Source organism: Lissotriton vulgaris, chromosome 12, assembly GCF_964263255.1.
Source record: "Lissotriton vulgaris chromosome 12, aLisVul1.2, whole genome shotgun sequence".
Lineage (NCBI taxonomy): Eukaryota > Metazoa > Chordata > Amphibia > Caudata > Salamandridae > Lissotriton > Lissotriton vulgaris.
In genome coordinates, this window is record NC_141700.1 from 99,397,964 (window position 1) to 99,424,647 (window position 26,684).

Consider the following 26,684-nt stretch of genomic DNA (forward strand, 5'->3'; position numbering starts at 1 on the left):
GAGGGGGAGCGGCCCTAGTCTCACAGCCAGCGGCGAGCTTCTCTTTCCAATCCACCCTGCTCAGTCACCCAGGCACTGACCTTGGCCTCCAACAGGAAAAGCTCAAAGAAAGCTACGTACAGTCTACCCAGACATATGAGTTAAATCACCACTTTTATTTCAGGTCCCCTTAGTGCCAAGAGTGAGCTTAGTGAAAGGAGCCAAGCTCCACAAGTGCTTTCGGGTAAACTTTAACTTCATCTTCATGAAGATGTCATGGCCACCTGCGAGGGCTGGGCCCCCTCAATCTTGGTATTTTATCTTATAATTTGGTTAGAAATAAGAGTGTAGTGTCTTCAGATGCCATGTGATCGGCTGAAGCCTAAGACCTTACGGCAGAGGTCTTCAATCTGTGGGGCGCGACCCCCAGGGGGGTCGTGGAGTCCTGGGAAGGGGGTCGCAGAATCTGCAGTTCCTGGCGTCGGGCTGATCGAGGGTGCTCACGGCCTAATTCACACCGAGGTGTGAAAAACATCAACGCCTCATCAACAAGTAAAGGTCTTTCAAAGACCTGTGAAGTACTCTGGTGTGCCTTTGTGTGTGTCCAAGCTGTTTGAGCCAGGCTCACATACACGAGCTGGGGGGGGGGGGGCTTGGGGGGGGGGGTGGGGGCTGGGGGAGAAGGCTGTAGCCCGTTGAGTTCAATAGACTTAGATGTGGGTTTATTTTTCTTTTTTTCTTTTTAACGTTTGTTTTATATAGCGCTAGTTTAACCCATAGGTATCAGGGCGCTTTACAAACACAGTAAACAGCAGAAGGACATTACAATCATTGGTTCAAGTCCCACGAGCCCTCATACCTAGTGCCTGCACGGTGAGACGTTCATACAGCCTGTCACCCCCCCCCCAAGCAGGGAGGCACAGAGATGCCCTCCCATGAGAGAGGAAGAAGGAAGACAACAATGCCCTCCCATGATAGAGGAAGAAGAAGGAAGACGACGCAGAGAGATACTGACCCCCCATGAGAGAGGCACAGACAAGGTGGGTGAATGAATGATGGGTGGATGGATGGATGGACGAAAGGGTGGACGGATGAAGGATGTATGGATGGATGAAAGGGTGGATGGCTGTATGGATGGACGGATGGAAGGATGAAAGAGTGGACTGATGTGTGAAAAGGTGGGTGGATGAATGATGAGTGTAAAGATGAAAGGGTGGATGAATGGATGAAGGATGGATGGATGTGTGAAAAGGTGGGTGGATGGAGGATGGATGGATGGATGAAAGGGTGGATGGATGAAGGATGTATGTATGGATGGAAGGATGAAAGGGTGGGTGGATGGATGTATGGATGGAAGGAAAGAAGGATGAAGGATGGATGGATGGAAGGATGAAAGGATGGATGGATGTGTGAAAAAGTGGGCGGATGAATGATGAGTGGATGGATGTAAAGATGAAAGGGTGGATGGATGGATGGATGAAGGATGGATGGATGTGTGAAAAGGTGGGTGGATGGAGGATGGATGGATGAAAGGGTGGATGGAAGGATGAGAGGGTAGATGGATGAGGGATGTATGGATGGATAAAAGGTTGCATGGATGAATGATGGATGGATTTGTGAAAAGGTGGGTGGATGAGTGATGGGTGAATGGATGGATGAAAGGGTGGATGGATGAAGGATGGATGTATGGATGGATAAAAGGTTGCATGGATGGATGAATGATGGATGGATGGATGTGTGAAAAGGATGGGGATGAATGATGGATGGGTGGATGGATGGATGAAAGGGTGGGTGGATGAAGGATGGATGTATGGATGAAAAGGTGGATGGATATATGGATGGAATAATGAAAGGGTGGATGGACGAAGGATGGATGTATGGATGGAAGGATGAAAAGGTGGATGGATGAAGGATAGATGTATGGATGGATGGATAAAAGGTTGAACGGATGAATGATGGATGGATGGATGTGTGAAAAGGTGGATGGATGGATGGATGGACGGGTGGATGTTGGGTGGATAGGTAAAGGATGGATGTATGGATGGAAGGATGAAAGGATGGATGGATGAAGGATGGATGTATGGATGGAAGGATGAAAGGGTGGATGGATGAAGGATGGATTGATGTGTGGAAGTGTGGGTGGATGAATGATGGATGGATGGATGTGATGAGGTCTAACAGGCGCATTTATGGTTGTCGATAGTTGTTTATGATGAGGAGTACCAGTTTCTAGAATTTTTTGTCGGAAGGGGGTCCTTAAGCCTAAAAGGTTTTACAAGGGGGTCTCGGCATCAAAAAGTTTGAAGACCTCTGCCTTACGGGCATTGCTCATATTCCATTGTGTAGGGACAGAGGGGAGGACAGACAGTTGCTGGTAATCGCGGTGAGAGTGGGGCGGCTAGAAGGTGAGACAGTCACATGTTCTCTCTTGCTCCTGGTAACAACCGTGTGTGCCTCTTATTTGTCTGCTTGTGTGCTCCGCCCGACTTATATTCTCGAAGCAGCGCCCTCTATGTAAAGAGGACTGGCCGCAGGGACAGGGCGCGGCACCATGCCTGTGTGTGACCCAGATCACACAGCGATAAGTGGCGAGCGAGACGGGAGTCTGGAGTTGGTCTGCTAAAGTTCTGTTACACAGACTCTTGGCAGAAGGCAGCTCGCTACGAACAACAGAACACGCCCGAAGGAGCGTGAAGAGACAAGCGGGCCCGGTCCAGCTGGCAGGAGCGGCTCGCAGCTGGGATAAATTACTGGAAACTTCGCTGCTCGGTTTCTGCCTGGTTCTGCGGCTGGTGGCCGAGCACGGTGCCACTTGCGTCAACTGCACCCACATTCAAGGACACTCACTTGATCTGTGAATATGGTGGTGGCACGTGGGTTACTCATGGTGGTGGGCCTGTGGGACGCGAGTTCCACTGTGTCCCCTGCAAACGGATTCCATGATGTTACTGTCCGCTGGGTGTCACTGCTGCTCTCATCAGTCCAGGGTCTCAACTCTTTCAACATGTGTTCTGCCCCCGTGCCAATGCTGTGCCCGTCTCTGGTCGCTGACACTCAACTCTCCATCCTGAAGTTGGGATGAGCAGGCAATAGAAACCTTGGCCGGGCCCCACCAGGATCCGAGCTCACGCCGTACTAATTGACCACCAGGATGTCACATCTGTACTTCACATCTGTACTTGCGCCCGACGGGGCACCAGACTCTGAAAGCACCGACTAGTCTGCCACCAATATACAGCGCCTGGAAGGCCTCACACAGTGCCATTTCCTGATTGTCAGCCAGGTGTCGTGCTCCTCACTCCGCTCATTATACATGTTTCTTGCACCAGTGACACCCTGCCTCCCCTCCCACCCCCACAGCACACACACACTGCTCAATAAGCAGTCAATGCAGCAGTGTCCCGCCCTCCTAACCCTGCAGACCAGGAATAATAACATGGACTGCCAGCACTCTAGGAGATGACGCAGGGGCAGGCCGGCAGGCTGCCCCGGGCCCCGCGGACCCCCGCCTGGCACCGCTTCGCACCCGCGACCCGAGCCAAAGCATCCACCGGAGTTCAAGGCGCAGTCAGAGCCCGAAGCCGCAGTAGCCTTTGTACAGAGGACGCTGTTTGACTTGGCCAGGGCTCTGCCGCTCTCCGGAAACGCCCACTGCGGTCCTCCCAGCTGGCTGCGAGGGGCTGCCGCCTGTGCCAGGGCCAAGACATACCAGACGGGAGCCCACCTGCGCCACGGGGAGCAGCGGGTATGGCTCGGGCACGCCTCTGCCACATCCTGAACTCCTTCCCCTGAAGACTCACGGCAGTCCATAGGGTCTGCTGATAGTGGGCCCTCGCCAGCATAGGTCGGTCAGCCACCCTAGTTTTACGCACAAACCTTTTGCACCACAGGAGCAGCAGCAATCACTAGAAGAAAGACTATGCATCAATCCAGGATAAGAACCCGGACGGGCAAGTCCTTATCTTTAGTCCTGGGCAGTCAGTGTTTGCTAAGCAGTGCACCGTTTGTGGGTTGTGCTCATCATTGGAGCCAGCACACTGCTGCATTCCAACGCAATCTACAGGGCGCTCCCTAAAGGCATGTGGATCTGCAGGAGAAGCACTACAGCGCAGCCAAGGCTTACTCTGGGATGTACGGGGGAAAGAAACTCCAAGCAACAGTAAACACACATTGCTATCCCTACACCAAGACACAGATCAAGGCAGTAAACAACCATCACGCTCGACGTGCGGGCAGTCCCTTATCTATCGTGGTCTCCCCTTCCCATTGGCTGGAAGGTAAAATTCCAGCCAATGGGAAGAGGAGAGGGCGGAACTTAAAAAAAGACACGGAAACGCCCCCGAATCGCGTTCCGACGGGGAAATAGTGACTGACAGCCAATCTCTTCCAATGGCTAGCCTCTATTTATGGAGCTAGCCAATGGAAGACAGAGGCGGACGAAGCCCCATACTGTAGGACATAAGATTTCGCCCTGGGTGGGGCACAACTTTGCAGTGCTACGGTCAGGGCGAAACCTAAAAAGGAGACATCTGACCAATATGATGAACAAGTGCAGATGAGCTAACTTGATTAGCGAACCTGCTGGATGTGCATACTCACCTTACTTTGATAGCACAGCACAGCAGAACACATCCCCTCTCAAAGGGGGGAGGTGCTGCTTTGGAATTTCCATTCCTAAACAGCCAGGTGGCACTGAAGCACTCTGCATACAAAGTCACATGAACTGTTTTAGTTTGGTATCAGGAACAAGTCGGTGAGGATGGTGCTTTGTAGATGTAGCTCGAGGGAAGAGGAAAAACCAATAGGTCTATTGCTGGCAACCAAGATGCTCTCTTAAGAAAGAGTTCTTTTTTAGCTCATTTTTAAGGAGAGTCATGTGTGCAGTACCTATTTAGTCCAGATATGCAAATGGTGTGTTTAGGCCAGGGATGGTAGCGCGTTACAATTTTCTAGTAGCAGACGGCACAACATATCTTGAAGGCGGTGCAAGCTTGCAGTGGGGTGCCAACATAGGCGAGCATTGGTGTGGATAACAAGTCCCTTGCTCACTTTGCCACTGGATTCAAGCAAGCCGGGCTGAAGACGGCTGGAATGCCAGAAACCGGTCCTAGGAAGCTGGTTTCTGGTCCAGGGAAGGCATGGCTTGGCAGTTCGGGCTGGACTGTTCCCATGAGGCACAGGGTCACACTGATTTGCATATGGCCATGTCTGAACTGGGGTGGCAGAGTGGGCTAAAGAACGGTGATGGATTAAACCCAGATCTGTTGACTGGGTGTGAGCGTTTGATTGGTTCAGATGCTCTGTCCATCACCATCCCCTTTTGTACCGCTTACATTTTAATAGACAATTGGGAGATGTATTCTTGACGTACTACACAGGGGACTTAAAATCACAGAATTCTAGATGACAACTCGAGGAGCATTTGAATATTGGAGAGGGACAAAGTGAACCTTTGTGGTATGTACTGCATAACCCACGTGATTCTACAGAATTAATCCATGATAGTCAATGTTTCTGAAGGCTCATAGTAGATTGAGAAGGGCCCGGAGATGGAATTGGATTGTCTTTGACTAGGGCATCATCTACAGCTGGAAAGAGGGATCTACTGTTCGATGATCTATGCTTGCTGTGGTAGATGGGAGGCGAATATGGGGTGGGAATATGTTTTTACTGCATGGATGGACCAATCAGTGGTATTACTGTTGTGAGTCTGCATGAGGAGGACGAGGTCTAGTGTGTTTCCTGTTGCATTCGATTGCATAAAGAGGTGCTGCATGATGCTCACGGTGATGGAAATATATTCTAAAACAGTAGTAGGCGCGCACAAGAATTTAAAGGAAACCATGTTAGTATGAAGCCTCAGTAAAAAGGCTTACAAACATAATTTTTCAAACCGCAAGAAGGCTGACTGAGACCACTTCTTCCTGAAAAAGACATGCATACGATGGCAGATAAGAGACAATAGCTTTGAGCACTTCCTGTCACATTTTACAGAACGGAGCAAAAAATGTCAAGTACTGAAAACTAAGGCGGGGTACTGTGGGGCAGAGAGCAACAGCAATTACCCGATTTACTAATGCAAAATTCAGCGTTGCATAAACACTCAAATACAGAAGCAACCTCACTGAAGACACCGTCGTTCCGTGGCACTGCAGATTGACCGATGCTAATCTGCAATGCTGGTCACAGTGTAAATAAGGCCAGCAAGTACAAAGCAGGGTGAGTCAACACAGAGGGATAATTAGGAGGAAGTGAGGAATGACTCAGTTGCAGCACCTCGAGGAACTGAGCCAGGGACCAGCCCCGAGAACAGCTGCAAGGACGTGGGGACTCCACTTTCGGGCTCTTAAATTGTGCAACGAAGCAGCTGAGTAAAATCAGCATGGTGAAATAAGGAAGGGAACAAAGCGTAGAGTGAAAAGAAAACATTTTGGGAGGTTGAGAGAACAAATAGCAAGGAGGTTCTCTCAGTCCACCAGTGAGGTCGTGATAGCGAGGTAGTGAGCCAGGGAGAGGCAAAGGGCTTAGAGTTGTACAAATGAAAGCCGTCAAGAGATCTCGGGGGAGCTCTCTGCAGAATCAAGAGTTTTAGGATAGAAAGCACACTGGTGGGAAGTAGGCATGACCAGGCCCACTGGAATCATGCGATTGTGGTAATGAAGTAATACTATTACAAAATATGCTGCAAAATGTGCCTTTTATTGCCGCATAATTTGGCCCTCTTCTGCTGCCTAATTCAAGTAGCCCCGGGTAGGACTCGGTAACCCAAAGAATGAGAGAGAGGAGGGAATTTTGAGAAAGAAAGCACATTGGTGAGAATCGGGCATGACTGGCACACAAATAACTGAAGGAAGTATAAAAGAATTAAGAGCTCATTGTAGGAAGCTGAACACAGTTGATAAGAAAGGACTCTGGGGCAAGTAAAGAAAAATTAAAGGAGGAAACGACCTAATAATATGGTAACAGCCCGCACAGGACGGTAGAGAGCCAAACTAGGACCTGTAAAACGACCCGATGGGCCCTAAGATATATCTTTGTAGGTAACAAGGAACCCAAGATTTGGGAGAAGCTTATGGGTAGAGACTCAATGCAACTGAAGAACTCACCGCAGAGAAGGGAGAGTTAAAGTAGTCTATTGGAAAAAAGAACCAAGGGGAGTTAAGTTCACATTAATGATAAGAGAGACATTTGGACCGGTGATGAGCTGCATCGAACGGCCAACATCTCACTAAAGAGAGGGGTACTTCTAGCAAAGGAAAGGGATCATGGAGAGTAAAGGACCCTTCATTGGAAAAAGTTCTGCAAAGAGGAAAAGAGCCCCCCATAGTAAAGACCTATGGCAAACGGTGAACTTATAACAAAGAGCAACTAAATACCAGAGAGTGACCCAACAGGGAGCTGGGTTTCACCAATAACAGCAACACGTTACCGGCAGAGAAGGGAGCAGACGCAAAAGGAGGTGGTAGGGACCATAGGTAACAAATGGGAGAAACAGCAGACAGGAAAAAGAGTTTCTGACAAAGCACATGACACTGTAAAAAGTGGAAAATCCACTGACAAGAGAGGTAACCGACCAGAGTAAAGAGTCACACCCAAAAGGGGCTCACAAGCAAAAGAGGGGAGCATCGGTGGATTCCTTCTTTACACAGTTCCGACTCCCTACTCTCGTTTCTGCCATGCTTACCAGGGCCGCATGGATCCCGCTCCACGATCTAGGGAGGTCTCCTCCCTTCCCACTGCCTCCCGGGGCTTCCAGAAACTTCAAAGCAGAGGAATATTAAACTTTCTGTAGCTTCTCTCTAGCCAACTCCAGGCCACTTCCGGTTCATGGCGTCATTTCTGACGTATGAACAGTACTGAAACGAGAGACACCCCAGTTAACAACATCAAAAAGCGCATGCGCCTGGTGTCAAGTCAGACGGCCATAGTGAAGTCAGGTAATCACCACTGTGAAGCGGAGTGACACTTGGAATCATTGAAAGCGAGAATGAACGTCAACGGCCGAGCCCTCTCTACTGCTCAACCGGCTCAAACAGAAGGATCTGTTTAGTGATAATTCTCACAAAGTCGATGAAAAGCTGAGAAGTGACCGAGAATTCGTCAAAAGATAAACTTAGCCAATATCTCATCAAATAAAAGAGACGTAAAAGAATCTAAAGAAAATTTAAATAATATATTTACAGAGAAAAAGATGTTTCCTATATCGTTATACGGAGAAACATTTTGTATTCATGCTAAACATTTGTTTCCTCCACATTCATCAACAACCATTACTTTAGGGAAATATTTAGCTCCTACGCATCCGTACGCCATATGCTACGTAGAAGCTCCTCTCTGAGATGGCCGCTGGCTTCCTTGCCCAAACCTGCACAGCATCCTTGCGAATAGTATCTTGTCACGTGCCAGTGGTGCCGAGGACGTCATGGTTTTAGTTGTCCAATGGCCAGCTGCGGCGCGAGCGTGTTTGAAAGTGAGGCTGCGCGCCGGGTTCTGTCAGCGGTTGAAGTGGTGAACGCGCACCGGCACGATGTCCTATAAACAGATCTACTACAGTGACAAGTACGACGACGAGGAGTACGAGTACCGGTGAGCGGAGGGGCCGCAGGGGCACTCGCGCTAGTGCTTTATTTATTGTTATAGAAGTTTTTTATGTTGGCGCATGCGCAGCAGCTGGCGCCTGTCCATTGAACAGACCATAGCAGACAACCTTAACAGCTCTTCTCTTTTATTTGTTTACCCTGCCTGCTTACTTTCTGTGTGCGTCGTCTTTTATTTACAAAGAAAACCATAACGTTTTACCACAATCAAAGCCTGACCTCGCTAGTCATCCTTTGTGTCACATAGTTTAGGGGACCACCGTGTTCCTTATTCTCGCTCTTCATCAAAAGTTTAAACGTTTTATGAATCTTTTGGCGCCTCCATGGCTTTGTCGCAGTGTTTGGCGAAACTCTATAGAAGTAGGGAGATTAATAATCCACCCAGTGCCCTACAATGAATTCAATTTAGAAGGGTCAATAACTTAATTTTTTATGGTGGTGCCTCAAGTGGCTGCTGTGCAGGATTCATGCTAGTCCACTTACTGAGGCTTTTTGACCTTCCTGTGTCTGCCTTTGCGTATCAGCTACTTTAAGCAATGTTAATTAGGAATGCAGTTTTACACTGCAGGTCCATGGTCTCAACTTCGTCTAGTCCATCACATGCAAGAGTGACTGCAGTAGTGCCGCCGTGTTAGCCTTCAGGATCTTGTTTTTTTTCCCGTGTGGATGTCAAGACCATGTTGTACTGATGTGGCTTCCACTTTGTCGGTCTTCCCTTGCAATGAGTATGGGAAAGTAGGGCCAGCGCCTGCAAAGTCCTGGTCATTGAGCTGCGTCCAAGGTGTCCACCTAATCCAATTTCTTTTTTTTGCTGTGGCTATCTTCATGATCCAGTCTGTGGACAGCAGAAAGAGAAAAAGCTAGAGCAAACAACTCTGGTTAGGGGTGGAGAATCATATTTCCTGAACCAAGTTTTGTAATGGGCATGAAGATTTAATGTCTAATTTGTTGGATGGACAAGTAGACATAAAATCACTAAACACTGGTCTCTGCTTTCCACAGTGAAGTGAAGCTGCGGAGCCAACACTGATATAGAAACGGAGAGAGGAGTGTGCTGTCTGTGCAGATGCTTTTTATAAAGGAAACAAGCGGTCCTCAGCATAAAAGAATAAGGGTAAACAAAATTATATAGACCACAATGGGCTACTATATATTTCACAGTCCCTTGTCCAGCCGGACAGGGAATTTTTAATGATCAAATAAATCGTTCAAGGTAAGGGTACAAATCACAACCAAGCATTATGGTTACAGTAGGGCACAGTCCTGTACCGTATAAAAGAGGAAAGTAAGAAGGTCAAAGAGTGAAAAGAATACCAGGCAAACAGGGTGAGCTTACAGGCCACTGTCATAAATTTAAATTAGTAGTGTGTCCTGGAGTAAACCATACATACAATGGGGTGAAATGTATGATTACTCAAGAGTCGACGTTTCGATCCCACGCTCAATTTATAAGGGGATCATCTTCGGGACTTGGAGAATGGTTTTGCCTGAATGGGAGTTTTAAACGCCACTTGCAATTGAATTAGAGGGATTCAATTCAATTTGGCCGGAGTAGTGATTACAGGCTGGCATCACACCACACGAGATGTGGTGCAGTTGTGGAGCCCCGTTATTTAAAGCGAGGCGTCTGGGAAGTTGAGTTTCCGATTTCTTAACGTTTGAGGGCACAGCCAGGTCTACGCTTCCGTGCAGAGTGCATTTAGCACGGTGCGAGATGCAACAGTTGCATCGCGTTTGATTTCTTGCAACAATTAAGCATTTCCGAGGGGCGGCGTGAACAATGGGGCCGTCTGTAGAAGCGCGGTCAGTTGAATGACTAATCTGCGGGTGGTTGACAAGATGTCGGTGTGCCGATAGCGAGCTGTGCCTTGCCGGATCGTAGCCCTGGCTGTGCCCCCAAACGTCAACAAATCGGAAACTCAACTTCCCAGACGCCTCGCTTTAAATAACGGGGCTCCACAACTGCACCACATGTGGTGTGATGCCAGCCTGTAATCACTACTCCGGCCAAATTGAATTGAATCCCTCCAATTCAATTGCAAGGGGCGTTTAAAACTCCCATTCAGGCAAAACCATTCTCCAAGTCTCGAAGATGATCCCCTTATAAATTGAGCGTGGGATCGAAACGTCGACTCTTTTGAGTAAATCATACATTTCACCCCATTGTATTATTGTATGTATTGTTTACTCCAGGACACACTGCTAATTTAAAATTATGACAGTGGCCTGTAAGCTCACCCGTTTTGCCTGGTATTCTTTTCACTCCTTGACCTTCTTACTTTCCTCTTTTGTACGGTACAGGACTGTGCCCTACTGTAACCATAATGCTTGGTTGTGATTTGTGCCCTTACCTTGAACGATTTATTTGATCATTAAAAATTCCCTGTCAGGCTGGACAGGGGACTGTGAAATATATAGTAGCCCATTGTGGTCCATATAATTTTGTTTACCCTTATTCTTTTATGCTGAGGACCGCTTGTTTTCTTTATAAATACTTGATACCCATGGTCCCTAGCTACCTACTGGGTTCCCCTTGTCTTTTCTAATGGTCTGTGCAGATGCTGTCAGGTAGAGGCCAGTGAGCGCAGGAGGGAAGGAACGGCACAGGGACCACATGAGCCTAGAATGACAGGGACCAGAGACATAGCACAGACCCGGGAGAGGGGGCCGAGAGGCAGCAAGCACAAGCCTGCTGAGGACTGGAAGGGGGGCTGGGGAGGGGGCTCAGGGACAGACCTCAGAGAGAGGAAGGCCAGGCCTGAGGATACCCAGGGGGGCAAAAGCTATCTGGGATTAATTAGGACAGTGGGAAGGAGAATAGGCTGTCTGCCCAAGGCACAAGGGGGAAAAGCCAGTCGGTAGCACAAAAAGGCTGGCCATGAGGGCGGAGACTGACCAGTCCGTGGGACAGCGAGAGACTGCCCACCTGGTAGAGACGGACTCCCCTGGGACAGAGGCTGATTCACAGTAGCTCTGATCGGTGCAGTGGGCAGGCTACTCGGAAGGGAGGCCCGAAAGAACCCATCTGAGAGTTGGAGCCTGATGCAGGGGGAAAGGCACCTTGGGGATTAGACAGGACGGGCCCGGCAGAGAGCAGCCTGTGGACTGGGATAGGTGAGCCTCCCTGTCGGGGCGGGTTGGATTGAGGTAGGGCCAGGAGAAAGGGGCAAGGGGCGGCCAACAGAGGAGGGGAGCTTTCAGCCTGGGACAAGAGAGACTATGAGGTGGCGGCTCTGGCCCTGGGCACATAAAAGAGGCTGCAGGTAAGGGACTTCCAGGGATGCAGCTGTGAGGCAGATACATTTACAGTGCTAGTATCACCGTCGGCCTCCATTCCGTCATGAGGCTGCAGCCTTGGGGGGGGGGGGGGGCATAGGCAGCACCTCCTTCCACAGACCTTCATCACTTGGCACCAGCCCACCTTCCTCCTTACCTCCTATACCTCACTAACATTTCTCCTTAGCACATGTTGGTCATCCGCGTTTACCTGTCTCTGAAGTCCTTGTATGCATCCCTCTAGGTCCATGGAAGTTAGCTGTGTCCTCTTTTGCTCTGTTACTTTTCCTCTCGGTGAACGTACCTCAGTGGCTCCTTTGTCCATTGGATGGGCTCTATTCTTCAGTTCTCTATGCTCATTCACTTTTACACCCCTTGCTTGTGGTATCACATGCAGTTTCAGTTGTGAAATTTAGTAAGTTGTTGCCCCACGCCCCACCCCAATCCTTAAAGGGTGAATTCTGCATTTGGGGAATGCTGTTGGAGTCTTGTAGGTTTTCAGCTTTTTTCAGTGGCGGCTGCTCCCAGGAAGCAGCAGTGGGGTGGGGGGGGACACTTGCCTGCCTGCTGGCTGGCCGCCCGCCGCCGCCTCTCCTCTGTCCTCTTCCTGGCTTCCTCTGTCAGGGAAAAGCAGCCTGGGCATGTTCTCCACACTGGCTGTAGTGCAGCCTGCATGGAGAACATGCAAAGTGCGCATAAATGTTTGGCCTGCCCGTGAGGGCTGGTTAAACATTCATGCGCTCTTACATAATGCCCACCACCCCTCCCTTGCTCTGAGCAGAGCAGATCCACCCTCCCCACTGAGACGCTGCAGCAGGAACAAATAAAATGATGATAATGCTAGCTATTATAATTTAATTTTTCCTTTTACCTGTGAAAAGCAGTGGGGCAACGCTTCTCCGTCTTAGTGGCGGAGTCACCACTGTTTTTTTATTAAAGGTGGATTTACAGGGATGTCAAGAGGGACTACACACACAAATAAGTGGGAGTTGAGGTGTGGTTTATGCTTTCAATCTTTCCGAAGTTGTTGGATTGAGAACGAATTCCCATCATGGGTGTAATATGTACATTCGTCTGATTGTGTGCAAGTATGCACTTTATGCTCTTGGCTGCTTTTCCCTCCTGCAGAAGTTATCTTTTCGTCTCCAGCCACCTGTGCACTGGAGTAGCTGACTTCAGCTCTCTTTTCTTTGATCAATGGTGAGTTCTCTTTCTAGAATGCTTGTCTGCTACCTCGTTTGTGGACCTGTGCAGACTGCCTAGCTGTAAAATATTTATGCACATCGCACCCTCTGTGACTATTTAAGAGGGGATTCTTGCTCCTGGGCCAGGTCTAGGGGCAACACTTGCTTCTTGACCTAGTGTTTTGGAGGATTAATAAGAGGGGAAACACTTGCTTCTTGACCTAGTGTTTTGGAGGATTAATAAGAGTGGCAATCAGCCTGTTTTAGAGGGCTGGCGAGACTGGGTCATGGGTCTTGTTTGATTGTAGGTATAGTGGCTCGTGGGCCTGTGTGTTTTGGGTGTTAGTGTGTTGCTGACTTGCGGCCGGGTTTGGGAGGGAGGTTGGGTGCTGGTGTCTGGTTTAGGGGGTGCAGGCTCAACTTTGTTGCATGGTTGGAGACTCCTCGGTCTTGTCGATAGGCTGGAGACTCCTGTGCGTGATCTAGAGGTGAATGTAGACTCCTGGGAGTGCTCTACAGGGCTTTGGCATGTGGGACAAAATTAGGGAGGCACTGGTGCATATGCTCACTTTAGGGGTGCTGTTTTCTGAGCTGAGATAATATCGCAGGTGCTGTTTTCTGAGCCCAGTTTAAGTCTAGTGTGTGTTGGTTCTTGAGACCAGTTTAAATGTGGGTGTGCCGGTTCCTGGTCTCAATATAATTGGGAAACGTTGCTGGTTCCTGGAGCAAGGTTATGTACCATTAATTCTGCCCTCACTTAAAGCGGACTGTGATATCCTCCGTGTATGGCAAGCTGTGGTAAATGTACGTATTTTCCTATAAACTAGACAGTTGTTTGTCAGCCCTTAAAATTGATGTATGAAGTAGGTGGGACAAGTCGATTTTACAGGACCTGTAGAATTCAGTACCATTTTTGTCCCTTGGCCAAGTAGATTATTTTACAAATTACACACCCCTGCCTGGCGGACTCCGGGGCTCACTTCGGTTTCTGTGAGTTGTTCTCCATGAATTACCTTGTAGGTCATTCTCTCATAGGAGTTCTTGGTGATTCTTATGAGTTTTTATGGCACACCTTTTGTGGCGGAGGGTTTCAAAAGGGCCTCTCTGTCTACACTGTTGAATGCCTTCTCCTAGTCATTTAATTTTGCATAAAGGAAGGAGTTTCATTCCATCGACTGCTCAACGATGATGGGCAGTGTTGTAATTTGGTGTGTGCAGATCTCTTTGCAGAAGCCAGGTTACTGGTCTGCTAATTGAGTGTTAACTTCTTCCTTCATTCCGTTCAGAATGACTCTGCTGAACACTTTGCCTGGGGCTGAAAGATGAGGTATCCCTCTGTAGTTCGCAGAGTAACTCCTGTCACCTTTCTTGGGGATCTTGATGGGATATCCCTCCCAGTCTGATGGTACCTCTCCTTTCCAGATCCTTCCAAACATGGGGTAGAGCATGTCTACTGATGTTTCAATGTCTGCCTTCAGTTCTTCTGCAGGAATGTTGTGGGGTCCTGCTGCCTTCCCATTTCTCAGATGTTTGATGCCTTTTATGTATTTCTTCCTTGATTGGTCTGCTACAGTCGTTTGGCAAGTCCTAGCTGTCTGTATGTCTGAAGACTGCAGCACCCGAAGTTTTATATAGTGCAAACTTGACCCGAAATCGGGTATCAGTGCTTCACATGAGCACCATTTGTGTTACATGAGGGAACATTCATTTTTGTTAGGCACAGAGGGATTGTGTTTGGCCAGAATCACAGAATGTTGAGCGTCGTTGCTGAGACTCGAACCTGGTTCCCCAGATATGAGGTCGACCACCCTTGTCGTTGGACTACATCCTCTCCCTTCAATGATTGTCTTCCCAGCTTTGTCTTTAACAGGCCTTTCTGGCTTGCTGTATCTGCTGGAAAGTTTCCTTGTTGGATTCCCTTACAGTTTTCATTTATGAATGTATAGCTTCATTATGAATGTGTAGCTTCATTTATGAGTGTGGAGCTCAGTATTTTATTGTATTGTCACATGTATAGAGCTTGTCCACTTAGCATGCTGTGCCGAGTAGAGTGTGGTTGGAAAGTTGTCTTTGTTTTTGATCCTATGTGCAGGGTTGTAGAATTTGATCAAATATCTGCTTGTCCATGGGACTGGTTGCTTCACAAAACTACTTGTCCCTTTGGTGGCACATAGTGTGGTGAGAAATTATGGCAGCAGTTTGCTTAAACTCTGATAACAGCCTCTGTTATAATGTAGGGCCCTTGCTATAGTAGGGTTTGAATATTAACAATTCGCTGAGTTGCCACCTTTCTGCAGATCTTCATATTGGGCAGGTAGCCGCAAGCAATCATTTCAGGTTTGGACTGCCCTTTTGAGTCTGTGCAAGCCAATTAACATGCATGTTTTAAGGGTTTTCACCTGCTCTAATGTAATCTTCTCATACTGAGAAAGGTTGGAAATGTACTCCTAACAAGGGCTGAAGTAAAACGTATTCCAGGGTTGTGAACAAATGAGTTGGAAGAAAAGTGAATTTGTAAAGGCTTAACAGATTTCCACATGAGCAAAAGGACACATGCATATCTGCACGTGCTAAAATGTAGTTCAGTAATTTTCTCAGAGGACCATTCCCTGGCCTCAAGGTTTTTAGATGCCTTCTCCATGTACTCTGCCATCCTGGAGTGGAGACCAAGTACATAGTCCACTATGTCAAGCTTAGGCTTTTTGAGAGGTAACTCTCATCCTTCATTCACAAGACATAGGGGTCCTCTTACAGGATGCCCAAATAGAAGCTCAAAAGGGCTGTAACCAACCTCCTTCTGTGGGACCTCTCTGTAAGCAAACAGAAGGCAGGGTAAAAGGATGTCCCATCTTCGCCTAAGCTTTTCAGGTAACCCTTTCATCATCCCTTTTAGGGTCTTGTTGAATCGCTCCACAAGCCCATTGCACTGTGGGTGATAGGGTGTGGTAAATTTGTAACTTACTCTACACTCCTTCCACATTGCAGTCAAGTATCCTGACATGAAGTTGGCACCTCTGTCAGAGACAACCTCCTTAGAAAACCCCACTCTGGAGAAAGCTCCAAGTAGGGCCCTGGCCACAACAGGAGCTGTAGTGGTCCTAAGGGGAATAGCTTCTGGATACCTGGTGGCATGATCCACTACCACCAGTATAAATCTGTGCCCAGATGCTGTTGGGGGGGGTCCATTGGTCCAACAATGTCAATCCCCACTCTTTCAAAGGGTACCCCCACCACAGGTAGTGGTATAAGGGGGGTCTTTGTTGTGCCACCTGATTTGCCACTGGCTTGACAGGTGACACATGAGCGACAAAACTCTTTGGTGTCTTCAGACATATGATGCCAGTGAAAGTGAGGGACAAGCCTGTCCCAAGTCTTATTCTGGCCTAAGTGACCTGCAAGGGGAATTTCATGGGCTAAGGTAAGAAGGAAACCTCTCAGAGACAAGGGGATAATCAGCCTCCTGGTAGCACCAGGCTTGGGGTCTCTTGCCTCCGAGTATAGGTGTCCATCATCCCAGTACACATTGTGGGTACCTGTAGCATTCCCTGCAGCCTCAGCAGCAGCCTGCTGTCTGAGGGGTTCAAGAGAGGAACAGTCTAATTGTGCCTGCCTCAAGTCTGCCCTGGAAGGTCCCCCCTGTCCCAAGAAACTCAACCTGTTCAGGTTCAAGCTCTTCTAGGACAGTTCCTTCTGGGGTCTTTGGGTCAGCCTCCTGAGAGGGCTGATCCTCACCTTGAGGCAGGGGGGAAGGCACTGCCTTAACCCTACTGCTCTTTCTCTTGGGTAGTGTCTGGTCCATTGTTCCAGGATCCAGCAATTGTTCAGCTAGGCATTTCTTGGCCTGTGACCTGGTCACAGCAAGGACATGTGCTGACAAACCTAACATCTCCACATGAGTTGTATACTCCACTTCTGACCAGAAGGAGGATTCCAAATCATTGCCCAACAGACAGTCCACTGGGAGGTCTGAACTAACTACAACCCTTTTGAGGCCTGTTACCCCTCCCCAGGAGAAGTCAACAACTGCCATACTGTGATTGGTAGTGACGTTGCTAGCATTGGTCACTAGGTAGTCTGAACCTAGTATTACCTGATCAGGGTCCACAAAGTTTGGTGTCACCATGGTGACACTGGCACATGTGTCCCTGTAGGCCTGAGCCATTTTTCCATTTATTAAAGGCGTTTGCCTGTATTTGCCCAGAGTACTGGGACTTACAGTAGGGGTCATATCCATGTCCCCACTACAAACAAGAACAGCCTGAGTAGGTATCCCGACTAGGCCAGAACCCACCTCAGTTCCCAGGGTTAACCCAACTAAAGCCTTGGGGGGTACACTACCACTACTAACTGTACTAGGGGGTGCAGTTGCCTTAGGGTCAGTAGTGGCAGGAGCTGTGCCTTTCTTGGTGCACTCACTAAACCAGTGAGTCTTACTTTTACAGTACTGGCACCATGGTTTTCTTGGAACATCAGCCTTCTTCTTTTGGGAATTCTGGGACCCACCCTCCTTAGATTGTTGGGGCCCTGTTGAAGACTTCTGGTCATTTTGTTTGTTCTCATTATTACCCTTCTGGTCTGCTTTCTTCTGGCCACCACCCTGGTTCTGGTTCTGCTGCTTGACCCTTGTCCTGACCCATCTGTCTGCCTTCTTTCTCATTTCTTGGGGAGAGGTCCGATCTGAGTCAATAAGGTGCTGATGCAACAACTGGTTTTGACTATTATTTAAGATTTGCTCTCTCATAATTAGATTATACAATCCTGTGTAATCAGTAACTTTACTTCCCAGTAATCAGCCTTCCAAAGCCTTAGTGGCACAATCAACAAAGTCAGTCCAATCCTGGGACTGAGTTTTCTGGGTGTCTCTGAACATCAACCTGTACTGTTCAGTTGTTAACCAAACCCATCAACCAGTGCATTTTTCAGGACTTGGTAATCATTAGCATCCTCAGCTCTAACAGTGAGGAGCTTATCTCTACCTTTACCTTCAAAGGAGAGCCACAAAATAGCTGCCCACTGACTGGGGTACCTGCTGTACAGTGTAGGCCCTCTCCAAAGCAGTCATCCATTTGTGGATGTCATCTCCTACCTTATAGGAGGGCACTATTGTACTCGGGTGTCTATTATCAAAACTTCTGTCTTTATCTCTAGGGGTAATGCTGCCACCAGTGGGTTCTAACCCACTCAATTTCTGTTTCTGGAAAAGGCAAGTTTCTCTTTGGCAAGGGCAAGTTCTTCCCTTTGGATCCTCAGATTCACTTCCTTCATCTTTGCTTCATGTTCTCTTCTCTGAGGGGAAGTCATCCCTCTCTGAGAAGAGGCCTGAGAGACATGGGAGTGAACAGATCTGTTAGAGCCTCTGGAGTGAGACCTAGCTCGTCTGCTCCCAATGTTAGGCCTGCTTTTGGATGGGACTGGGGCTCCCCCAGTGCCAACCCCATGTAGGCTTAAGTTGGCCCTGGTAAGTCTACTGACTAAAGGTTGGCCATTGTCTACCTCCTCCTCAGATGAGTTCCCATCTTCCATACCATCTACATCTTCTGTTTCAGGGAGTTTAGACTCGGGGTCACCCTCTAAGGGGGGCATGCTTCCATCTGTAGGATCAGAGGGGCCTGGGTTAGAAGCCCTTCTAGCATCATATGTCTCTAAGAGACCTATCGGAAAAGGAAGGGTAGGGTTAGAACCCTGTTTCAGTTTTCTGGAGGTACACAATTGTCCTTATCAGGGGGGGAAAGGATCACTGTCCTGCATAACTCTGGGTATGCTGTGACTGTTCTGAATCGTCCCAATATTAACCCTCATGCACGTGCTGGTAAAGGTGTGGTATAAAGCGGTATATCTTTTTGTCCGCCGTCCCTCGCACGTGAGTGCATAATCATTGGGTTGTTTTTTGTCATGCAACCTCCATCCAGGAGGCATTACCCATTGTTAAAAACAGTAGTGATTAGTGATTGTGAAAAAGTGATGGCTAAAAATGTCTCTCTTAATCAGAAAAATTATTTATTCGTTCTGTATATGGAGGCAATGGTTAAAAAATTTTTAAGGAGGTGAACACGAGTTATTATGACTCGTACACACTAAGTGAAATACAAGGTCGACATGTTTCAGCCCTTCTATATGCCTGATAGGTCATGTGGGCTTTCTTCAGGACCGTGGGGTGAACTAGAGACCTCTCACGTCTCTAGTGGTGATAAGAAAATTCAGAGGAGCATAGCTTTATGTAGCTCCTTAAGAGGTCAAAAAGTACCTGCAAAAAAACAACATAGAGGACAGGGGTAAGGGTAAGGGAAAACATATAAGACTTTCACACTGGTTGGATGGACCAGGAACATATAAAACGCATATTATGCGCAGCAACTAAAAAATGGCAATACTTAGCACTGACTTCCCCACTTAAAGAATAGGGTCAACTCACTCATAATTGGCAAAATAGTTCTCATATTTCATTGTTTTTCATGATTGGTAGGCATTTAGATTCAGTTGTTTCAAAGTTTCATGCTTCAAATGCATTCATGCGATTATATTATTTTAAAGGTGTAATTTTCATTCACACGTTCCTTTTGCAGCAGGCATTTTTGTCTCCTTTGACTGCCTGCTCATGGTACTATTGATCGTAAAGATGGTAAGTTTTTGGACGTTTTCTATGGGGTGACACGAAGTTGATGAGTGTCTAGTATCTGTTAGTATAATCTATTGTGTAGCGTTCGCTTGCATTCTTTTTCTACACGCGTTCGTTTCTCAGCAGGCATTCTGTTTTCTACAACAGCGTTTTACTATTGTGCTGTAAGCCGCCTTCTGGATTTCAGATAACAGATTTGGCAAGTTGATAGATGGTTTCTATGGAGTGACACGGGGTCGAAAAATGTCTTAGTTCAGACGCATTGGTGTAATTAATTTTACCGCATTCATTCACATTATTGTTTCTCACGTGTATATTTTACAACAGGCATTCTGTTTCAATTAACTGCGTTTTTTGCGCTGCATGCCGACTTCTGAAGTTCGCCCTCTGGAATAAACTTCCATATCTGTACATAGTATATCAACATACCTCCGTTCTTGACTACAATGAGCCTCATCGGTTTCAGGGTGGGTCAGGGAGGCACACTAAAACAGTAAACATACTATCAGAACTTTGTGTTGTAGGTTTGTTATACTTTACAGTTTCACCGCGTTGTGCTCCTCGTGGTACCTCTGGCTCTCCATACACTGCTTGTGCTGACTCTGCCACCTCTGTCCCGGATTACCAGAGGCATTTCCGGGGTAGTGCTTTTGTTGGTGGTGGTGCAATGGAGATAGAGGAAAGACCATAGTTGTTACTTTCCGGTGGAGTTGACACTTAATCTAGATCTTTAGAATGATTGTAGGCAGATTTAATAATTCGAGGTAATCATTTATAGCCTTAAGGATGATTTAAAAAAAGGTGCTGATTTAAGGTTGGATAGAGATAGGCAAACCTTAATAAAAACTGACATCATCCATTATAAATTGAGCCCCATGGGATATTATCGTTCAGACCGTTAACATCAGTGTGGAGTCTATTCACCCACCGTTGCTCTTTTTCAAAGAGAATTCTCTCTGCATTGTGGTCTTTATTGTGCAGTGTCTCTAGAATAACCCATTGCAGATCTTTCACAGTGTGGCCGGCTTCTAGGTAGTGACTTGACATCTTTGTGGTCGCCTTTTTACATTTCACATTGCTGCGATGCTCACAAATTCGTTGCTTAACTTTCCTGCAAGTCATGCCTATATAGTTTTTTTTACAAGGGCAAGTTATCATATATATGGCATGACTTGTGTTGCAGTTAGTGTGATGTAAAATTCTCCAATTGAAATCAGGGAGTAGTTGTATGTCTTTGGTCACTTTTGTAAGGGGACATACAGAACAGGTTCCACAAGGGAAATGGCCCATTACTGGGCTCATGTCCAGTGGTGATTTCACTCTACCAGAGTTTTCATCCTAAACCCCTGAGGGAAAACCTTCCATTCAGCCAATTTTTAAGACTACGACGTAATTGTAGCAAGCTAAAGGAGTATAAAGAACAAGCCAATGAGTTAAGCGAAAAATTGGTAGAAAGACATTACCCTAAGAGAATTGTTGATAAATGCAAAAAAAGAGCCCGCAATCAACAAAGAGAAAATCTCATGGTGTCTATACCAAATGAACCAGAAGTTGACATCACCACCTGCGTGACCACATATGGCCCAGCAAGCAACAAACTAAAAAAGATAATCAATAAGAACTGGAGGATTTTAACTTCAGCCGACATTCACTGGCCCAAACCTCGTTTTGCCAACAAAAGAACCCATAATCTCAAAGATATTCTGGTCCATACCAGACCCCGGCTCAGAAAACAACTAACCACAGTGAAATCACCACTGGACATGAGCCCAGTAATGGGCCATTTCCCTTGTGGAACCTGTTCTGTATGTCCCCTTACAAAAGTGACCAAAGACATACAACTACTCCCTGATTTCAATTGGAGAATTTTACATCACACTAACTGCAACACAAGTCATGCCATATATATATGATAACTTGCCCTTGTAAAAAAAACTATATAGGCATGACTTGCAGGAAAGTTAAGCAACGAATTTGTGAGCATCGCAGCAATGTGAAATGTAAAAAGGCGACCACAAAGATGTCAAGTCACTACCTAGAAGCCGGCCACACTGTGAAAGATCTGCAATGGGTTATTCTAGAGACACTGCACAATAAAGACCACAATGCAGAGAGAATTCTCTTTGAAAAAGAGCAACGGTGGGTGAATAGACTCCACACTGATGTTAACGGTCTGAACGATAATATCCCATGGGGCTCAATTTATAATGGATGATGTCAGTTTTTATTACGGTTTGCCTATCTCTATCCAACCTTAAATCAGCACCTTTTTTTAAATCATCCTTAAGGCTATAAATGATTACCTCGAATTATTAAATCTGCCTACAATCATTCTAAAGATCTAGATTAAGTGTCAACTCCACCGGAAAGTAACAACTATGGTCTTTCCTCTATCTCCATTGCACCACCACCAACAAAAGCACTACCCCGGAAATGCCTCTGGTAATCCGGGACAGAGGTGGCAGAGTCAGCACAAGCAGTGTATGGAGAGCCAGAGGTACCACGAGGAGCACAACGCGGTGAAACTGTAAAGTATAACAAACCTACAACACAAAGTTCTGATAGTATGTTTACTGTTTTAGTGTGCCTCCCTGACCCACCCTGAAACCGATGAGGCTCATTGTAGTCAAGAACGGAGGTATGTTGATATACTATGTACAGATATGGAAGTTTATTCCAGAGGGCGAACTTCAGAAGTCGGCATGCAGCGCAAAAAACGCAGTTAATTGAAACAGAATGCCTGTTGTAAAATATACACGTGAGAAACAATAATGTGAATGAATGCGGTAAAATTAATTACACCAATGCGTCTGAACTAAGACATTTTTCGACCCCGTGTCACTCCATAGAAACCATCTATCAACTTGCCAAACCTGTTATCTGAAATCCAGAAGGCGGCTTACAGCACAATAGTAAAACGCTGTTGTAGAAAACAGAATGCCTGCTGAGAAACGAACGCGTGTAGAAAAAGAATGCAAGCGAACGCTACACAATAGATTATACTAACAGATACTAGACACTCATCAACTTCGTGTCACCCCATAGAAAACGTCCAAAAACTTACCATCTTTACGATCAATAGTACCATGAGCAGGCAGTCAAAGGAGACATAATGCCTGCTGCAAAAGGAACGTGTGAATGAAAATTACACCTTTAAAATAATACACCTTTAAAATAATATAATCGCATGAATGCATTTGAAGCATGAAACTTTGAAACAACTGAATCTAAATGCCTACCAATCATGAAAAACAATGAAATATGAGAACTATTTTGCCAATTATGAGTGAGTTGACCCTATTCTTTAAGTGGGGAAGTCCGTGCTAAGTATTGCCATTTTTTAGTTGCTGCGCATAATATGCGTTTTATATGTTCCTGGTCCATCCAACCAGTGTGAAAGTCTTATATGTTTTCCCTTACCCTTACCCCTGTCCTCTATGTTGTTTTTTTGCAGGTACTTTTTGACCTCTTAAGGAGCTACATAAAGCTATGCTCCTCTGAATTTTCTTATCACCACTAGAGACGTGAGAGGTCTCTAGTTCACCCCACGGTCCTGAAGAAAGCCCACATGACCTATCAGGCATATAGAAGGGCTGAAACATGTCGACCTTGTATTTCACTTAGTGTGTACGAGTCATAATAACTCGTGTTCACCTCCTTAAAAATTTTGTAACCATTGCCTCCATATACAGAACGAATAAATAATTTTTCTGATTAAGAGAGACATTTTTAGCCATCACTTTTTCACAATCACTAATCACTACTGTTTTTAACAATGGGTAATGCCTCCTGGATGGAGGTTGCATGACAAAAAACGACCCAATGATTATGCACTCACGTGCGAGGGACGGCGGACAAAAAGATATACCGCTTTATACCACACCTTTACCAGCACGTGCATGAGGGTTAATATTGGGACGATTCGGAACAGTCACAGCATACCCAGAGTTATGCAGGACAAGTGATCCTTTCCCCCCCTGATAAGTACAGTTAACCAAAGGAAATTGGTAGGATCACAAATTCCTTCTTCCCTCCACATTGATACAGGTACACAATTGTCTCAATTCCTGAAAGCTGAGGGCTGCACATCTTGAAATGACCTGTGGAGGGTCACTACCCACAAGGGGAGCCACTGTGTTCTCTCCTGTGGTAGACATGCTTTCTAGTGAGGTGTAAGTGGTGCACTTACCTACACTATGTGTTTTCCTACTGATCCCTTGCTAAGAGTTGTAGTCAGGGTGTGCTACTCCCTTTCCACTACAACAGCTGGTTCAGTAGAACTCAGAGTATTTCTAAGCTTGTTATATGTACCTATGGTACCTTATGTGATATTTCAAATGATATCATGATTATATTTGGTAAAAACAGCAAGCTCAAATCCCAACCGCTGCACACCAATGTGAGAAGTTGGCCTGATATATGATGCTCACTAGTTCTAGATCACCTTGTATCAGTCCAAACCACCCTTATGGTGATTGGTTGTAAGTCAACCTTATAGACCAGCAACCTTATAGACTAGCTCTTTATGAGCCTCTAAATTGAAACATATAGGGCAGACATACCCTTTTCTGTTTTGGATCTGTCCTACCTAGTACACAAAATCCTGTCTGGGGTGGTGCTAGCAACTCCCAAGGCAGGAAATCCTTTGTCCAGGCCTCCCTCGCTGGAAGGACTCCCAGCAGCAGGAGGTCAGACTTGTGTCTGTGGTGGCAGCATCCATTTAGTTATGCTGAGGCTCGAGTTAATTTTAACCGGGGTTCACCGTTACATACATGTCGTGTCCCTCTAAAAGGGTGGAATGCTACCCCCATCGCCAGAATTGGCGAGGGGTAGTATTCCAATTCGTATGACACCTTACTCTACATGTTTTGATAATGCTATGCCAAAGTTAGCAATAACCGCGAGGATTATAATGCACTTAAGAGTATATGGTATAGCGTTATCATGGAAACAGCTAAAGGACTTGGTTCCGAAAGCTGCAGATAGGCTCAGCTCATGCTAGAGCACCATCTCGCATAATTCCAAGCACTCTGCCTCCAGGATTGTTAAGGCCTGCCATAGGAGTGACTTATAGGAGTATATGTGTCCATTTTAGGTTTAGATATAGGTATACTATATCTAAAGCAAAGGGTGATTACACCACCTTGCCCCAGCTGTGTTACCAGCCAGTTGTGTCTGTTTGGATGGCCAGCCAGGGGTGGCACAATACATGCTGCAGCCCCTGGTAGGCCTTGGGTGCACTTATGCCCTGGGTACCTATGGTACACTGTAAAAGGACTTACAAGAGTGACCCAATACCAATTGGTAAATGCACCTAAAGTACATGGATGTCAATTTAGAGAGAGAACAGCTAGGCTGTGGGTCTGATTAGCAGGCCCACAGCCAGGTAAAGTCGTGAAGCAAAAAGCAAAAATCTGGGGTGACAATAGGATTGCAGACCCTATTCTCCTTCAGTGGGGTTTGCCAATTAAAATGTTTTGAGTAGACCTTTTCAGTAGCAAGTAAACTTGCTCTGCCTAGGCTGGAAGTTGGTTCCAGAGATATGAGCTGCAACTTAATGGGTTCCTTGGAAACTCTCTTTACCCACATTAGTGAGCTGAGTCCTCGCAGTACACTGAGCAGGAGGAGCAGCTGCCGAAATAGGTGAACTCCACGTTAGTCCTGCTTGGAGGAAGTGTTACTAATTCCTCCCAGTCTCTGGAATAATAACGTTTATCCAATTTTTACTGTACTCTCGCTGAATTTTATTCTATTGGTATTTTTGTAAGCAATATAGTAAAACAACTATGGGTTGCATGCTCATGCCCCTCTCATTAATTCGCTAGTTGTTAACCATAGTAGTGGTGCTGAAGAGAAGAACAGTAATTGTCTGAGCATATTTATACAGCTGATAACTTAATTAAAATACTGCTAACAATACGGGTGTGCTAGGAACCTGAGACACACGAGGTCCTACAATCGCTGATAACCCTAGGATCGGCCACACACCTGGTGGCATGACTACAGAGCCCTGGCTAAAATGGTGCACAACCCACAGCTCGTCCTGCGGGGCAGATGGGAGAGATTGCTGGAAAGAGAGTGGTCACTCCCGGAGTGGAGGAGCATTCCGGCCTCGGAAGAGCTGTAGAAATACAAGACTAAAATAAACACAATTCCGTTATATACATATGACGTACATGACATGTTTCCCTAAATCTCTCCGCCCGATCACTGGTCATGCCTAGCGCTGGGAGGCCTCCGGGTAGCCAAATGCTTTACCAATGTCCTTTCAATTCCATTCGAATCACCACACAGACTCCAAGTAGTATATGGAGGCGGGCACCTCAATGCCGATTTTGCACACATGGTGTCCCCTTCTACCCTTTGGGTGGGCTTTAAGGTAGTAATCCGGGCAGAGTGTATTTGCAAACAATCCGGAGTGCTGTGTTCTCTTCGTTGTCCAGACCACGGCACTCTGCACACGATTGTGGCGAGTCTACGCCAGTCTCCGCTGCTTGATTTAGCTCCAGGTTCCGGTCCAATCGAGGCATCACCCTCTGACCCCCTTCGGGATGCGCTGCCTCCTGCTAATGATTCGTACACCCCTCGAGGTGGATCCCCTTGTCAGCCAGGTCGCCACTGGACGAAATTTCGCCGGACCTGATCTTGAAGTACTATTTAACTGTTCTCCCAATCTACACCAGCACCGTTCTCCAACTGCAACCCGGTCCTGAAGATGATCCAACTAACGAGAATACAAACGTCGTCGACCACTCAGCGCAATAGATGGTGCATCCCCCAGTGTGGCATTGCAATTTATTTTGAGCCACATTGTTTTCTTGATTCACTATATAGATTCAAACACTTTCACACCATGCGCCGTTCGTGCTGACCAATTGTCACTTGCATCGCCACCTTTTGTGTCACTTGCACATACCAAGCACCAAGTCCAATTCGGGTTGTTTTGTTATTCATTTATGTACAGTGCTGCTACAACTGTGTTTCCTACTTTTCTTTAATTATACGATGCCATGAGCACGTTTCAAAACGAAT

General features: G+C 46.7%; 2 protein-coding genes across 3 annotated transcripts in view; one reads left to right on the plus strand and one right to left on the minus strand.

Moving 5' to 3' along the window:
• SHC1 (SHC adaptor protein 1) overlaps positions 1–7,827 on the minus strand; it is a 131,856-nt gene extending 124,029 nt beyond the window's left edge. The window contains exon 1 of one of the 2 annotated variants that reach the window (XM_086947365.1): positions 7,664–7,827. The gene's annotated coding sequence lies outside the window, so the exon portion shown is untranslated. The remainder of the gene's footprint in view (positions 1–7,663) is intronic. The other variant, XM_086947363.1, reaches the window with a different exon arrangement.
• A 601-nt stretch (positions 7,828–8,428) lies between these two features.
• Positions 8,429–26,684, plus strand: part of CKS1B (CDC28 protein kinase regulatory subunit 1B) — a 32,179-nt gene continuing 13,923 nt past the window's right edge. The window contains exon 1 of the mRNA XM_086947367.1: positions 8,429–8,565. Within this exon, the coding sequence (XP_086803493.1) occupies positions 8,507–8,565 (59 nt within the window). The 5' untranslated portion in view covers positions 8,429–8,506. The remainder of the gene's footprint in view (positions 8,566–26,684) is intronic.